Source organism: Sesamum indicum, linkage group LG10 (assembly GCF_000512975.1).
Source record: "Sesamum indicum cultivar Zhongzhi No. 13 linkage group LG10, S_indicum_v1.0, whole genome shotgun sequence".
Classification (NCBI taxonomy): Eukaryota; Viridiplantae; Streptophyta; class Magnoliopsida; order Lamiales; family Pedaliaceae; genus Sesamum; species Sesamum indicum.
This window is the reverse complement of record NC_026154.1, coordinates 13,002,936-13,020,580: the sequence shown is the minus strand read 5'-3', so window position 1 is coordinate 13,020,580 and position 17,645 is coordinate 13,002,936. Positions and strand designations below refer to the sequence as shown.

The 17,645-nt window shown below is 31.8% G+C and overlaps 1 protein-coding gene across 1 annotated transcript; it reads left to right on the top strand.

Annotated features, from left to right (window-relative positions):
* LOC105172419 (protein disulfide-isomerase like 2-1) lies at positions 6,891-12,142 on the top strand. Its single transcript, XM_011093831.2, has 11 exons — positions 6,891-7,128; positions 7,599-7,683; positions 8,751-8,848; positions 8,987-9,042; positions 9,422-9,539; positions 9,697-9,724; positions 9,807-9,898; positions 10,088-10,244; positions 10,324-10,448; positions 10,571-10,670; positions 11,605-12,142. The coding sequence occupies exons 1-11, from the start codon at positions 6,974-6,976 to the stop codon at positions 11,677-11,679; spliced, it is 1,089 nt and encodes a 362-aa protein (XP_011092133.1). The 5' UTR covers positions 6,891-6,973; the 3' UTR covers positions 11,680-12,142.

The window sequence follows — 17,645 nt, the reverse complement described above, 5'->3', positions numbered from 1 at the left end:
ATCACATCCTCACACATCCAATGTCCCAAATCTGGTGCATTAGCAGTTGGCTTTTGCATCGTTCCATCAACGAATTCGATTTTATTTCTATTGAATAAAGTGTTGCTCATGTCGTTTACCCATTCTCCATAGTTACCATCATGAAGAAGTTCACTCATAAATATTTGGCCAAGATTATCCGTGGCATGCAGATAGTATGGGGACATCACATCTGCAGTAGTTGCTTGACTATTATTTGAAAGTTTTCCTTCTGTTTTGCTTCCTTCACCTATGAAGGTTGATACTATTTTTGGAGAGTTTGTTACACTAGGGGGTAGGTTGGTGTGATCAAAATGCCACGCTTTTGGCTCTTAATACCATGAAAAGATTAATATGGTGTGTATCTGTAAATGGCATTGAGCAAAATTTATATATACATACAACTACAAAGATTTTCTAAAGTACAAAGATAGAAAAAAAAAAAAAAGAATTGTGAAAGATAATATATGTTATACATAACGTGATCAAGTCCACCAACATTAAGATATTAATCTTGACCAAATCCATTCGAAAAAGAGCAAGCAGATTGACAACATAAAAAAATTTAAATGGTCAAGCCAAGTGGTGCACTCTTGGTGTTCCAGGGCGTTCGATGTAGTATGAAAATAAATAAGAATAAAACATTCATACGAGGCTATGGTTGAAAAACGAAAAGCAAAATATGAATTTAAAAATAAAATTACCTCTTGAAATTCAAGCTTCCAAACGGCTACTCAAATTATTCACCCAAGGTTCCAAAGTAGCAATCCTCTAAAGAAGATTCACATCATACCAGAATGAATGAGGCCTTGATCTCTTTGCTAGCAGAGATCAAGACCAAAATCTCACCTTAGTGAGAAAAGGGGAGGGCGGCCGAAATTGCAAGGAAGAGATGGAGAGATTTTGTGTTGTGTATTGTGTTGTAATTATTTCCTAAATAATTATACACAATACATATATATACCTTGTATAGATGAGTAGGAATATGTCTAGATATATTCCATTCACCTATAAGGTAACCCTTCCATATATATAGTATGATTTGGTCAACTCTCGATTCTCATCCTAGACTAGGCGTCTATCCTTCAATACTTGAGACCACATCAGCTTAATTGTTCGACATATGAACCTCCTTTTCCCTATTCGACCAATCACTGTGGCCACAAGCTCATAAAGCTTGAACGCGTCTCCAAGTGCATAGGAGATACCTCTGTCATGTATTGACAGGAGACAGATCCTCTTCTTGAAACTCATCGTCCCGCTACATACTTCGATTCCATTGGACAAGGCTTATAATGATCATGTCTGCGATACAATCACCTCTCGCTAGATCCAAGATACACCCATCGTATGCACGTGACTGCCATGGTTAATTAAGTTTGAGGACTACGCCTATACTATTGGAACCGGGGATTCAAGTTATACTGACCAAACCTCCAAGGCTTTCATATGACGATCCCCACGAGTTAGTTCAATTAATTTGACACCTAGCCAATCAACCCACTAAGATCACATAGACGTCCCACGTATGTCGCCGATGAAATGCAGCACTCATCAAATGAATGCGACTCTTAATGCAAGTCCCCGTAGGACACTCGATGTCCATTCTTAAGGTCCTCGACATGGAACGTTTCAAACCTAACCTTTTGACAGTTGATTTCATGACCGTCATCCAATGCGCAGTCCAACTGCACAGTTGTCCAAATGGTATGTGGCTTTGTTGTGATGTTTAACTAAATATAAACATACGGAATGAGTACAACAAATAAAAGGCCAATAACGAACACTCATTTTATTCACTAAATAATATTACATAATATTGAGTATTGTCAAAACAGATTATATCCATGCCAATCTAATTGACTTTCATGATCATCTATTCTAACACATTCTACCACACTGTCGCTCGCCCCTTGCCGTCACCCAGTCGCCCCCCCCAAAAATTCCCCCCCCCCCCCAACCGCACTGTCACACACTCTTTGAAACCCTTAGTCTCGTCGTTGCCCGCTCCATGAAACCCTAACCCCCTAGATTATTTAGTTATTTTTTATTTATAGACATTATTTATGTATAATAAAAATAAAATCCACTTTAAAATTGCAAAAATAATTTTCTAATTTATTTTTAATTTACAATTTCTTGTATTTTTTTAAAAATAAATTATAAAACTATTTTTATATTATTCTAAAAACTCATAAATAATATTAGAGTAAATTTAGAAACTTGTTAAATAATATAATTAACACGTACAATATATCTGTATACATAGATATATTAGTCTAAAAACTCATAAGTAACATTAGTGTCTAATCTTTTTGTGTCAATTTGAATTACAATTTTGTTGTATTTTATTAGAAAAAAAAATATCTTATTTTTCATAAAATTATAAGAAAAATCTAAGACTTGACTTTTTTTAATATTTCTCTTTGGAATATTACGTACAAAATTTAATTTAAATAGGCATTTTAGAAAAAAAAAATGTACTAAACTATGTCCTAAAGAGTAATAAAGAAGGATGAGTCTTTTATAAAGAATATGAGGGCATATTTGTCAATTGACTCTGTTAGTTCATAATGAAATAGGGGTTTCACGTTGAGCTTTTCAAAATAATGAAGTTTTTTTGTTATTTTTTTTGAAAAAAATATATATCATCCTTCTGATAAAATTACCCCCTATAAAAAAAAAATAACAAATTATCTTCATATGTTTTTTAAAATTGAGCAAATTACCTATCTCACGCGGTTCGTGAAGTGCATATGCTTTTTCTTTAATTTTTATTTTTTAAAAATTTAAAATTATAAAATTACATTCATAACATTATCTTATAACCTTGGATTTGATTTAAATCTAAGATCTAAATTTAACTAATAGATCAATGGCCTAAACTTTATTTTAATTCAAATGAACAGTCTGGATTTAAAATTATATTTACAAAACATTTCCAAAACAAATATGTAATATATTATATATAATCACAATTATATATATATATACACAAAGAGAGAAACAAAGAGAAGGATGGAACGGCGACAACCACCATAAGCGTCAAAGGAGTGATGGAGGTTTGAGCATTTTCCAGAGGAGAGCGGGGACGGAGAAAGGTTTCTAGTGAAGGGGGTGGCGACGAGAATGTGTTTCTGGGGAAGGAGGCGGTGGCGATGGGGCAAGGGGAGGGTTTCTGCGGAAAGGGAAGGGTTTCCGGGGTTAGTTTGGGCAGCAATGGTGAGGGTTTTTGGGAAAGAGGGCGGCGACGATGGGGGAAAGGGAGGGTTACTAGCGAAAGGGGATGGGAGCGGCGATGATGGGGGAAGGGGAGGCTGGTGGACGGGGATGGGGGAAGAGGAATGGAAAGAGGAGGTTTTCAGGGGAAGGGGAGCGTTTCAGGTGGCGGCGGTGGCAAGGGGTAAGTTTTTTGTTTTTTTTAAATATGTATATTATTATAAATAATAATAATAATAATAAAAATAATATTTTATTCTTCAAAAATCAATCAAACTCGTAGGAAAGGAGCGTGTAATACACCATCTCTTTTGAGGAAGGTAATTTGCTCAATTTTGAAAAATATAAGGAAGTAATTCGATTTTTTTTTCATCAAGAAGTAATTTATTTATTTTGAATATCGCATGTGGTAATATGCATTTTTCCCTTTTTTCTAATGTAGGAGGAATTTTAGCTATGCTCTCAAAAACATAGTGGAAAAATGGAATTTAGTCAATTATTAAAAATCTTTACCTTTTATGATAGTTTTAAGTCTTCTGAATTTTAATTTTCTTTTTCTTTTTTTTAATATCATCAATATGGTCACATTATATAAAGTTAGAAACTTAATGATTTAAAAAATATACTTATTTGGACTAATATTTTTTTATAAATATATTATTACTAATATATTCTGCACACTCGATGCATATATTTAATATTTAAAATTTAAATTCATAAATATTTATTAAAAACATTAATAAATTAATTGAATATTTACTGATTTATGATAATTGAAATAAAGAATATTAAATAAATAAAATGATTAAATATAAAAATTAATTAAGAGATTAAAAACAATAAAACCTTAAATAAAATGAAGAATTAATATATGGGGTAATATTGTACACTACTCTTCCACCTATTTTTTGAAGTATTTGAACTGGACATTTTCAAAAAATAAATACAATAATGATATTAATCTATCCCAAATATATATAGAAAATAAAAAAAAATAGCAAAAGATGATTAATATTTTCATTTATCAATGTCTACTTTATATCAATTCGTGAAAAATATTTTATTATAATTACATCCTTTGAATTTTATACACATTACGTTTACCCCTTACAAATGCCCACATTACTAGAAGAATATTGAATAACGAGTAAAATGAAAAATTATGTAAAACGTCAGTATTTTCCATTCAAATATTAATAAAAGGAGTCGATTGAAAAAGAGTAATTTCATACTTTTAAAGGGGTCTAAGTGTAATTAACTTTGTATTAATCCATCCAAATATTAACAAGAGAAGTCAACTGGGAAAAAGCAATTTCAAACTTTTAAAGGAATTTAAGTGTAATTAACTCTGGTATTAATTTAGATGTGGTATTTTGGCTAAATTTGTCTTTGAATGTGACTTTGTACACATGGCTTCACATGATAGGTCGGATCATGTCATAGTGACACAATCTATACCTTTTATCTATATTCTTTAAGAATGTGTTAAATATAGTTATTATCTTGAAGTATTCACCCACGTCAATTATCCCCTAAAGTATTAAAATTTCAAAAAAAAAACCCTAATCTTGAATTTTAAAGTTTGAAAAGTAAGTTCATTTTACCCTTACAAAAATTGCTTTATAAAAAAAAGAAATTAAGAGATTTTTAAAATACCAAAATCAACATTATGCTGAAACTTTTTTTAAATTTTATTTTTACTTATTTATTAAGAGCTCATTTTATTTTAATTTCACTTATTTGTCAAATCAAATTAAAAATAAATTCATACATTGCATATTCATAAGAAATAAAAGAATCAACGAAAGATGACTGTTTTTTCATTCTTCAACGGCTACTTTACATCAGTAGTTATAATTCGAGAAAAATATTTTATTGCAATTACACCATTTTTAACTTTATATACATTACACTTACCCATTGCAAGTATACAAATATTACTAGAGAGGTGTTAAATGAAGGATAAAATTAAAAAATTATAATCTACTTTCATTAAGTGATTTATTAGATAATCGAAAACAGAGGATCTTGAATACTATTCGAAATTCAGAAGAACTGCGTGGGGGGGGCATTGAACAGCTGGAAAAAATCCGAGCCCGCTTACGGAAAGTACTTATAATCATGGAATCGACTCGATCATCAGATTATAAGTTCATAACCCTAGCCCATTCCCGTTTAAATTTTTTTATTAACGATAGCATTTTTCATTAAAAAACTTACAAAATAAAAAAATTAAAAAATATAATTTTATATTTTTAAAGGGGTTTAAGTGCAATTAATCATGGTATTTAATTTAGGTGTGGTATGCTTGCTAAATCTGCCTTTGCATGTGGCTTTGTACACATGGCTTTACATGATAGGTCTTATCATGTCATAGTGACACAGTCTATGCCTTTTATCTATTTTGTTTAAGAATTAGAAAGAACAAAATTAAATGTTTGACCTTACAAAACTATCTCTAGAATAGGTCATTTTAATGAGATTAAATAATATAAATTAGAAATAAAGTAAAATTCCAAGGGGTATTTTTGAGAAAATAACCATCCATTACCAATTATTTATTAAGAAATTTTTATTTATGAGTATTTAAATATAATTTATTAATTGCGGATTTAAATAAGTTATTCATGTTTCACTTAATTAAATAAATATAATAAATAATTAAAATATGCAAATGCATCGAGTGTGATTCGACCACTAGTATATTTTGCTGCATTATCATGTAAATTTAAAAGTTATTAAGCACAAATATTTACATAATAATGATATTTAGAAATTAAAAAATTAGAAAAACTAATGAGAAATTGAAAAAAAAAATGATAATACATTTATACCCCTAATCTATGGTTTATATACATAAACCATTTATTTTTTATTATATAATTACAAATACTACCTCTGGCCGAAAAAGGAGAGGTAGTTTGTGCAATAACATTGACTTTTATGGGATATGTATAAGTTTTCACAAATTAAGGATGACTTGTGTAAATAATGTCGACGTTTTTAGTGGGTACATATATAATTTTTCAAAAAAAATATGGGTGGTTATATAATATATCATAATTCAGGGGTGTAAAGGTATTATACCAAAAAAAAAAAAAGGATAATTACACTCTCCACCTATGAGATTTGGTATAATTGCATGTAGATCCCTATAGCTTGAAAAATTACATTTATTGCAGATAAGGTTTGCTTCCGTATAATAAATAGATCTCTCTGTTTGTCAAAATTCACTCAACTTGTTGATATTAACTATAAGAAAAACAAAAATTGGTATTTTTTGAATAATTTTTTTCTTATTAAATTATTTTTATAACGACGAATATATACCTCATCACATGCATTAACAAGTATAAGGATAATTTGATAACAAAAAAATTTAATTTAATTTTTACAATAAATAAGTAGTAAGTCAAATATGGGTAAATATGATTTTTTATTAATATCAGTAAATTTCGTGAGTTTGAATTAATAAAGTGATTTATTTGTAAGATGGAAATAAATGTCAGGAATATTATGTATAATTTAACGAAATAGAGGAAATTTATGTATGACTCATGAGTGGGATTATCGAAAGAAACAAAAATATAAATAAAAGTAAAAATAAAGAAGTCCGCAGCCTGCAACTATAAATATGAAAGTCTAGTAACAGTTAAACAGAAAGCACTTGTTTTCATTCGCCTGCTTTTCTCAAACAATTTTCCCAACAAAATTCTCCTTTTTGAGGATATCAACAATGTCGAGATCACGGATCTGCTTGGCCGTTGCCACTTTGGCGTTGTTATTGGTCGCTTCGGCGTTTGCCGATGACGTCGTTGTGCTGACCGAGGAGAATTTCGAGAAAGAGGTCGGTAAAGATCGCGGAGCTCTCGTCGAGTTCTATGCTCCCTGGTACGGTTGATTTGATGTTAGTTTGTAAGTGGTTTCTTTATATTTTCTGTTTGTTTCGAGTTTGAGTGTTGGATTTCCTGTTCTTCGTTTCTAACGTTCAGTAGATGAGTCGTTTTTGAGTTCGAGTTTATTTTCTTCGGATCTGATTTGACCGATTTTATCTTTTGTTTTTGTCATGTATCCGTGATCTATATATATGTATTCGTTTTCTTTTTGTTTTATTATAATATATTGTAATTTGGAATGTATTTCTAAAAGTTCATTAGTATTAGAAACCGAAGGTGTTCGGTTTCCAATTAGAAATTTTCAGTTTAGTAATTAGTTTATAGTCACGAGGACTTGAATGTCGAGTATAGGAGAATTAGTCATTTGAGCTTAGTTGTATGATGGTTCAAAGGGCTTTTCGATTCTTGCTGGCCACTGCAACTGTGTGGTTTAAGATCGATGTTATAATGCTCCTTCTTGTACAGGTGCGGGCACTGTAAAAAGCTGGCTCCCGAATATGAAAAGCTTGGTGCAAGTTTTAAGAAGGCAAAATCTGTTTTGATTGGCAAGGTTAGCCTATTTGAAGTTTTTTTAACGTTCTGTTCATTTTGGACTGCATTTGTTGTACTTATGCCACATTTGTTGCTGATCTTAAGTAATTTTACATGTCATAACATTGCTCTGAGCATTTGTTTTACTGACGCACCAAGTATTCCATTGTGGTTCAGTCAAATGTTCCAGTGCAGCAATGATATTGAAACTATTGCAGTTGATAAAATAATTTTATATTTTTTGTGGTTATGCAACAATTATTTTGAACTGAACATTAATTTATACTTAATGTTTTTTAATTTTAACAGCACACTTTTTGGGAGGTTGGAAACTGATTCCCACACTAGGCTCATTAGAATACTATAGTCTTCTTCCAAAGTTCAACTCATCAACAATATGGCCATGAAAGAATGATGTTAATTGCTTTTTATCAGATTCTGCACTTTATCAAGTAATTACTCTTTTCAAATCATAAAGCAAAACAAAGAGTAATTTCTGCTGAGATAGTGTGTAGATGTATCAAAAACAGTAACGATAAAATAGTGTTGTTGCTGTTGATGACATATGATGTATTTGTTGTGCCTATTACAATCATCAGCAAACTTTTATGATTCCTTAATTATTACCAACTTAATTTGTTTGTATTAGTTATCTCTAAATGCAAAATTAATCTTATTTAGCACTAAGAAAATAAAGTAAGAGATAGAAAGGTAGTAATTTTCAGCTGGAATTTTATATTCTGTGATTTTATATGTTGGATGTCACTATTCTATTAATATCCCTTAATGCGTGTTATAGTCTGATATAGCCATGCATAATTCTGGTTGAAATTACGACAATTTTTTTTTTTTTTGTCTTTGTTCATGAATTGTGGTTTTAAGATCATTTGAGGGTGATCTAATTGGGTGACCACTTAACTTTTCCTATGGAATTGGTTTTACAATTACGGTTTGTTAAACATCTTGATATCTTGTTACAACAACCTGATGATTTACTTGATGACTTATATTTAAATATTAACATTTTTTTGAATAGCAAACTAATGCTCTAGATGTCTATGTCTAAAGTAATTTATTTTGTTGTAGGTTGATTGTGATGAGCATAAGAGCCTTTGCAGCAAGTATGGGGTTTCTGGATATCCCACCATCAAGTGGTTCCCTGCGGGATCCGTGGAGCCAAAGAAGTGAGTACGCTCTCACAGAAACTTATTGGTTTTTTTAACAATTAAGCATCCATTAAGTTACAACTTTATTCTTTTTGTTGGTGGTAGTCATGCATGTCTTGCAGACATTCCTAATGAGTGAGGTTTTCAATTTATTAGGTATGATGGTGCAAGAACTGCCGAAGCCCTTGCCGCATATGTGAACCTTGAAGGAGGTTAAAAGACCTTTTCTGGCTTATACTTTATCCTGTTGTCCATGGTTAACAGATAGAAACAGTGTTTACATTTCAATACATGCCAAGAAGTTTTGATTTGTTTTCTTCTCTGAAAAATGTATTACGTAATTTGATGATTATGCGGTTGATGGTGACACTACTAACCATTGTTGAAGCAACAGAATGAAACATATATGGATCTTTCTTATGTTTTATAAAGAATTTATTTGCTTGTTGAGATGAAGGGAAATAAATGCAGGTCTCATGCGTGTTGCTTGTGGTGTTTTGTGGTCTCTGTTCTTACCCATATGCTTATATAGACCCAATTTAAAATGTTGCTTTTCTCCTTTTTCTCTTATAAATGTTGTTTTGTCTTCAGGGACAAATGTCAAGATAGTTGCACCTCCTTCAAATGTTGTGGTTCTGACTTCAGACAACTTTGATGAGATTGTAAATGATGAGACAAAGAATGTCCTAGTTGAGTTTTATGCACCTTGGTATGTAAAAATTTCTTTTTCACTCTGTTCCTGTACATGGTCACGCGTTTTGACAGATCTTTGGAGCAGCTTCACATAGTCTCCTACGATAACCGTTTCTGTAGAGAGCATTAATAAGTGGCATTTATGTTCTTAAACTAATCCTTCGTTTTTGCAGGTGTGGTCATTGCAAGAACCTTGCTCCTGTAAGTACAAGACTGCTCTTTAATTAAACTGATATGGCTGTTGGAGTATTTACTTTAAACTTTATCTCCTTTCTACATGCAGACCTATGAAAAAGTTGCAACAGCATTCAAGCTGGAGGAAGATGTGGTCATTGCAAACCTTGATGCTGACCAGTACAAGGATCTTGCAGAAAAGTAAGTGCTATGAATAGTTGTTTCTTCCAAATCTAGATTTTGATGCATACCTAGTCTTTACTTCTTGTGTCAGTCCTGTCAGCAGCATAATAAGGATCAAGTCAAGATAGTATACCCCAAACCTTTTATAACAAGTAAAACAAGAATCATATGGAATGAGTTTTCTTACGCGTATCCTCTGCAAAGCAGGCATGGTGTAAGTGGTTATCCTACGTTGAAGTTCTTCCCAAAGAACAACAAGGCTGGTGAAGATTATGATGGTGGCAGAGATTTAGATGATTTTGTTACTTTCATCAATGAGAAGTGTGGAACTAACCGAGATGCAAATGGACAGCTGACTTCAAAGGTTTATAACAAAGTTACAGATGTCATCATCTTTATATTTGTTTCCAACTCTAATTTTGCTTTTTCTCCTCTCCTCCTAGGCCGGTATTCTTGAGGACCTTAATAACTTAGTGAAGGAATTTGTAACTGCAAAAAATGAGGAGAAAAAAGCTGTTCTCAAGCGGTTGGTGGAAGAAGCTGACAAGCTGAAGGGTCCCAGTGCAAGGTTTTCAAACTGGCTTATTGTGTCTTGATCAATTATATAATCATAATAGGCTTTCTTTAGATTACAAGTATAAAAATTTGGCCTCTGGGGTCCTCAAAATTTCCTCTCTAATTTTCCTGTAGATACGGGAAGATTTATGTGAAAGCTGCTAAAAGCTGCATTGAGAAAGGTTCTGATTATGCCGAGAATGAAGTTCAGCGATTGGATCGCATGCTTGCCAAGGTAATCAATTGACTCTTGTGGTCTATAGCTTGCTGCGAGTCTTCTTCCTGTTTTCCCTGATCCCTGACTGGAAATTTTTATGACTTCCAGCAGTCTCCTTATTATATGCCAATCATCTTTGCATGTGAAACTAAACTGCCTGAACAGTTCAATCAGTAGTTTGTTCCCTGAAATACACTTGTTTGGCCAAATTGCTCACTTGGCAAAAAGCACTCCATATGAAAATTAATGTTTCATTCACAAAGATATATCACACTTCTGAATGAATCCATGTCCTTTTATATGGCATTCGGTTTTAATTTGGAAATTTATGTTTCAATTTTTTATATTGGGTTAATTACACTTAAATCCCCTATAAAAATATGAAATTACACTTTCTCCCCAAAAAAATTGAAATTATGCTTATACCCCCTCTTAAAATTTTCCATTTACACCTGAACCCGTTTCGTTAAGGTTTGGACAAGAAATGCTGACATTAACAAAAATAATAACATAAATTTTCAATTTTATCCATCAGTTAATATGCTCATGTATATTTTTATACTTATAAAGAGATAAATGCAATATATATATCTATGAAGTAATGTTAACATTATTACATTTTTCCCTTATAAATACAAGATTATTATTACTTGAGAATGTTAAATGAGGGGTATAATTCTTTTTGCTGAAGTCAGCATTTTTCGTCCAAACCCTAAGGAAAAGGGGTCGGCTGTTTAGAAAATAGTTTTTTGGAGGGAATGCAAGTGTAATTTTGGAACTTTTTTGGGGGAAAGTATAATTTTGCATTTTCAGAGGGATTTTAAGTGTAACTACCCCAATTTATTTGCAATGGTGTAAACATTTTATTCTAATAACCCCCTTAAAGCCTTCGAACCTCAGAATTAAGTCTTGGAGAAAAGTTTTAAGACATTTTCTGTGGTTGTTGATGCAGTCAATCAGTGCCTCAAAGGCTGATGAATTCACACTGAAGAGGAATATCCTATCAACCTTTGCTTCAGATCATTGAAGAAATGCACAGCTACGACTGCTTCGGGTATCTGCCTTCAAAATTTTCCTGGGGATTTTTCCTTGTCTGGAAATATGCAAAGCTTCTTCCTCCAATTTACTTTCATCTTACAATTCTTGCATCACCTAAAACTCGACCTGGAAGAGCAGGAGTGATTATTGTCGTTTACACCGGATACCACCAAAAACCAAGAAAGCATCACAAATACTTGTTTCCACCCCTTAGCAATAATGCAATATCTAACATAGGGAATCTCTCTCGTATAGAACTTTTGTTTTTGACAAGCGATAGAGAAACAGCTGAGAGTTTAATGTAGGAAATTACCAGTTATTTAAGCAGTCTGTTTTGTTCTTGCTTAGCATCCTACATATAGATGGATAACTTAATTTTAAGTAGTCTTGTGCACTTATTTGCTGAGCACAATCTGGTGATCGATTACGTGAAACTACTGTTTTCCAAGCTGCATGATCTGTTCCGTTTGCTGATTGCAAATCTCTTGCATCACTAGTGTCGGCACACGCATCATTAGTCGAAGTATTGATCATATATAATATCCACTCTCTGTGTGTGTTCCCTATCAAAATATCCTGAAGCATGAGTGTACGTAACGTTTTCTGGAGGTTTTATCTTAGCTTCAACTGCTCATTGCTTTTTGTTCATCACTTCTCCTTTGCTGCATTTTGGACAATATCATTCATCCAGATTATTTGGATACATCAGTGAAATAATTGTTACAATAGACATTAATCAGGACTTATGCAAACAAACCAATGCTAACAAAATGTGGTGCGAGAAGCATATTAGTAATTGCTTTAGCTTCATTTCCTGCAGGGTTTTTGGAGTGAAATTACACTTTTAGTCTCACAGGATACGAGGTTCAATACTTTTAGTCTTCTATTTTACGAGGGCTAAATGTGTTGAATTTTCTCAAAGCAAATGACTAAATGGGTTGAATTCTATCCTATGAGATTAAAAGTGTCAAATTGTGGGACTAAAAGTGTAATTTTGCATGTTTTCGGAGTTTGGCTTCTTCAAATTCAACATGTTCTTATAAAGCTCTACTAGTAGGGATTGCAATGCATATTTGGTGTAATCTGAATAATATGGTATTTGCGTGGGTTCTTGAAACTAAAATGGTCTTGGGGGGTGAGATTAACCGTTTTTGAGTGTTCTAAAGCTCAATTCGAATCAGATCCAAAACATTTAATATATTTTTATAATTTTTTTATTTGTATAACATATATGTAATTTTATTCTATTTATTCTAACGTATATTACAGAAATATAATACTGATATTATAACTATAGCATAAAATGGTTTATATGGGGTCAAATTTATTTTCATTCCTCACGTTACAATCTAATTTCAAAATCATTCGTATTTTTTCCATTGACTTTACGAGTCCATCTAATGAATTTTCAACATTAATTTCTTGTCAATTTATGTGATTTTCTTAAATTATCCTTCTAAAAGTTTTACTTTATTGATATAAATTATTTCGATCCCCCTACAGTTAAATTTCAACTCAATTTACCCTCTTACACAGATTTTCATAAAAAAAAAAGAAACTTAATATTTTGAACAAAAGAATTTAATACTTCACAAAACAAAAATTATTTTTATCAAAAAATTATATTTTTGTGAATATATTTTTCAATTTAATTAAGAAACTATTTTTGTCAAAAGACTTTTGCATGGAGAAAAAACTAATAGTTTCATCAAAATATATATTTAGTTTTCATGACATATTTATTTACAAAATGATTTAGTCTTCTAACAAGTTTATATATTTGCTTGTAACTTGTTTTTATTGACATTAAACGTTAACTTCATAAAAAATATTTACTTGTAATCATGATATTACGAAAGAATATTTTATAATGTATTTTTTCAAGATTAAGTTATAACAAAATGTGTTTGATGCATAAATTATACTCATTGGATATAAGAATTCCTATATTGTATGATAGGTCTTGGACTGGAGTCTTTTGGGCTAAATTTCTTGCAAGTCTTGAGAAATAGATTTGCAAAAAATACATTAGCACTTAAACACTCAAATTAATAAGTAATTGTGAAAAGATGAAGTTAATTGAAATGGAACTATAATGATTGACAAAAATGATAAGAGACCGTTGAGAGTATAGTACTTTTATGCAAATGCTAGTGCCAAAATTGTGTTGCCCTTAATCAGGGGAAAAATGCTTACTTTGATAGCCATAGTCCCCCATTGGATGAAGAATTGTTATTTGTTAGGAGTCAGGTCGATGGCTCCTGCAGATAGGCCTCCTCAAATCTAGAGGCGGTTGGCTAGGAACTCGAGGATTTATACTGGTTGAGAGTTCTTAACTAGATAAGTCCTCTAGTGGAGATAAGCATGGAATTCTCAGGGGATTGTTGGTTTGCATGGAATGCTCAGCCTGCATTCCTGTCATAAATTACGTGGTTGTAATATACTAGTTGAGAGTTTTTAAATAGATAAGTCCTCTAGTGAAGATAAGCATCGAATTCTCAGGGGAGGGTTGGTTTGCATGGAATGATCAGCTTGCATCCCTATCATAGATTACGTGGTTGTCCTTCCACCTTATGGATGAATGGTCTTTCGCCACTTGTGCGCATAGCCATCCTGGCAACTAGGTGGGCGTGGAGTTACCCCTCCTTTGGAGCTAATGGGGCAGTGTTGCAGCCCACTTCTTCAGAAAAGCCCCAGGCAGGTACCTGGGCTTAACGCCATTTCTTCTCGAGCCTAGCGCCTTAGGAACTCCTTGTTAGGATTTATTCAAGCTAGGCCTCTTTTGGGTTGAATGTTGTTTTGGGGGTAAACATTATTTTAATTCAACAACCACATAATCAATCATATTTTAATTCAATGTTTTAAAATTCCGACAGTTCATCAAATCAAAAAATTTACTGAGTCACGTATCACTGATTCAACCATTAGCCTAATCATGGTCGAATCGGTGACGTTATACATACCTCATAAATTATTATAAAATATATAAAAATTAACTTTAAATATTATATAATATGTAATTACTTAAAATTTTATCTTTTAAACATTTCCCTCTTTGCAATTAATAATATTTTTAAACTTTTCACTGTACCATGCATAATTTCAACATATGTTACATTTATGTCTAGACTTACAAACGCATGCACCATCCGACTTTAGCGACCCAGTATCGATTGACACGGGTCACCGATCAAACCCCTGGATTGTCCGATTCTAACAAAATATAGTGACTTTTCATCCCCTTCAATTTTCTCCTCTCACCGACCCTTTTTCTGGTCCCAACTGTAATTTTAACGATTAATTATATTTTGTCATTCATATAATTGTTTTTTAATTTTGATATCTAAACTTTCTTTTGTATCAAGTTACTATTATTTTAAACTTTGTCATTTATTAATGACTTTCAACCAAGTTTTTTTTTTTTTTTTGGTTGAAAAACCATCGCATGCAGTGCACATATGATATTTAAGGTCATGTGATTTTATATTTTTCATATAAACACAACATGTAATTTTTTCAATAAAAAAAACATCAAATATAACAAAGTGCAAACTTCGCAAATTGAAATGGTAAATTGATAAAATAATAATAACAAAATATAAATAAATATATAATTTCAATGGCAAAATGTAATTTACTTAAATTCTAATGTCTTAATCTCTATCCATCCAATAATTACACCTAATATTACGAACAACATGAATTATAAAATATAGAAACACGAGTTTGGTAGTCAGAAAAGGCGGGCACACGCGCTGTCAATGTCGAACGTAGCAGCAACTTTAGTTGAGGGACAGTATGGCGGATGGGTAAACTCGTGTTTCCGTCACCCATGCCAAATCTGCAATCCCACTTGCCTCACTCTCGTCAATGCCGCGTGTATACGCTCAACTCATCATCCTCCTTTTGCCCTACCGCTTCACATCTCTATTTACTTATTTACCCCCTTCCATTTAGCCCCCTCCTCAATTTGTGTGAAAAATACACTCTCAATCTTTATATTTATTATATGGGATAATTATATCTACATTCTCTACTCGATAATTTATTTAAAAAATTATTTTTATTTTTTAGAACTATACATACAGTCTATAGCGGTATAATCAATTATGAAATCATGAATCCAAATATCATTATCACTCTTTTTAACAAATCAGTTATTCCATAATCGGTTCCCTCATAATCAATAATATTATAATCAATTATGCAATAAGTCGGGCTGAACTGGACTTAGTATGCGACACCCCCCCAATTGTTGTACTTTAGTGGTTAAAGTCGAACGTTGTCACACCCAAAATATTAAGGGGTGAGACTAGACTAAATTACGTATATGTTCAGATTTATGTGTTATTACTCATGGGATTGAATTGAACCTTAGTTTACAATTATAGATCAACTATATGAACCTGACATGATTGAACCTTGATTTTTTATGTCCATTCATCGCACAAGTTTTAAAAAATAAATTTGTATATCTAGATCTAACCTCAAGAGGAAAATATAATTCATCGTACCATTTGTTGAGGGGGAGACTTCTATATTAACTACATTGGTTGGTAGTCTGTGTGTGTGTGCTAAAATTCCTTCAGATATATCTATTTGTTCCACAGACCAACCGTTGACTTTCTCAATAAATTTTTATATACACATTTAATATTAATTTTGATTAATTTTTTATTTAATTAATTAAAATATAACAAAAATTTTTAATATGTACACAGATCGAGTATGTTCTCACCACTAGTAAAAAATTTTAAGACGAGTCAAAATGAATATAAAAATTACAAAAAAATATTAATTTAGAAATGATCCAAGTCAACCAATAGAGCTACTTAAAGGATATTTGTCAATGTTTACTTCAAATCTATAAGTTCCCATATCTTATAACATACTTAGGCTTACAAATATTCAATTTACTTTTAGAACATTCTCTACATTTTTTTTATAATTTTTTAAATATTTCTTATGGGATATGTAACTCGATCGGAGCCTCATACGACGAGGTATTGTACATTTTGTTGGAATCTCACGAGTTTATCCTTGAAAATGTGGTTCAATAGGAGAGAAGGCCTTAAAGCTTATAAGTCACTCAAATTTTTCGTCTATAAATCAATATAAGACGTGTGCCAATATCGCCAAACCCCAGATGAGGGGTTCGAGACTGACACGTGACCTCTCGAGGTCTTGTCTAATTCGACTGGTGCCTCAAGACTGATTTGTCCTTAAAAAGGCATATTGTTAAGGAAATGAGGTATTAAAACTTATAACAACTCGAGCTTTTTCATCCGCAATTCGATTGCGACGCAACCACAAGATCAATTTCGAAAAAATTTTCGGACTACATTTTGGATTGATGAATTAAAATTATGAATTTAAAATCTCTAGTAACAAATTTTTTAACTTTGAATAGATAATTCTAAATTCAAAAGATTTCAAATACTTCACCTCTAAATTTAGACTTCATATATATATAAATATTAAGTGAAAACGATGAACTATTATTATTTGAAATAAATCAATTACAATCATTTATGTCAAATATCTATATCTAACAGATGCAGCTACAACAATCATCCTTAATAAACAGATAAATTATATATAAACACTATTTACTATTACAGTAAACAGACAACATATACTATTACAGTAGAATAACGTATCGTATGTTGACGAAGTTCGAACCCATTACCTCAACTTTTATCAAGTGAATTAGATTTCATTAACAAAACTTCATATATTTTGTTAAATATTAATAAATTTCAAATTCTTCTAATATAAAATTATTTAATCGAATTCAAATCCATCGATCCTAATGCAGACCGGAACAACCTCTTAAAGTACATGGTGCTGCCTACAAGGCATTACTTGTACAAACCCAAGCCATGAAGTGAAGCCAAAGGCTGTGGGTTCCACCAATGCTCTTCACGGAGCACCAAATGCCAACTACCAGGGTCA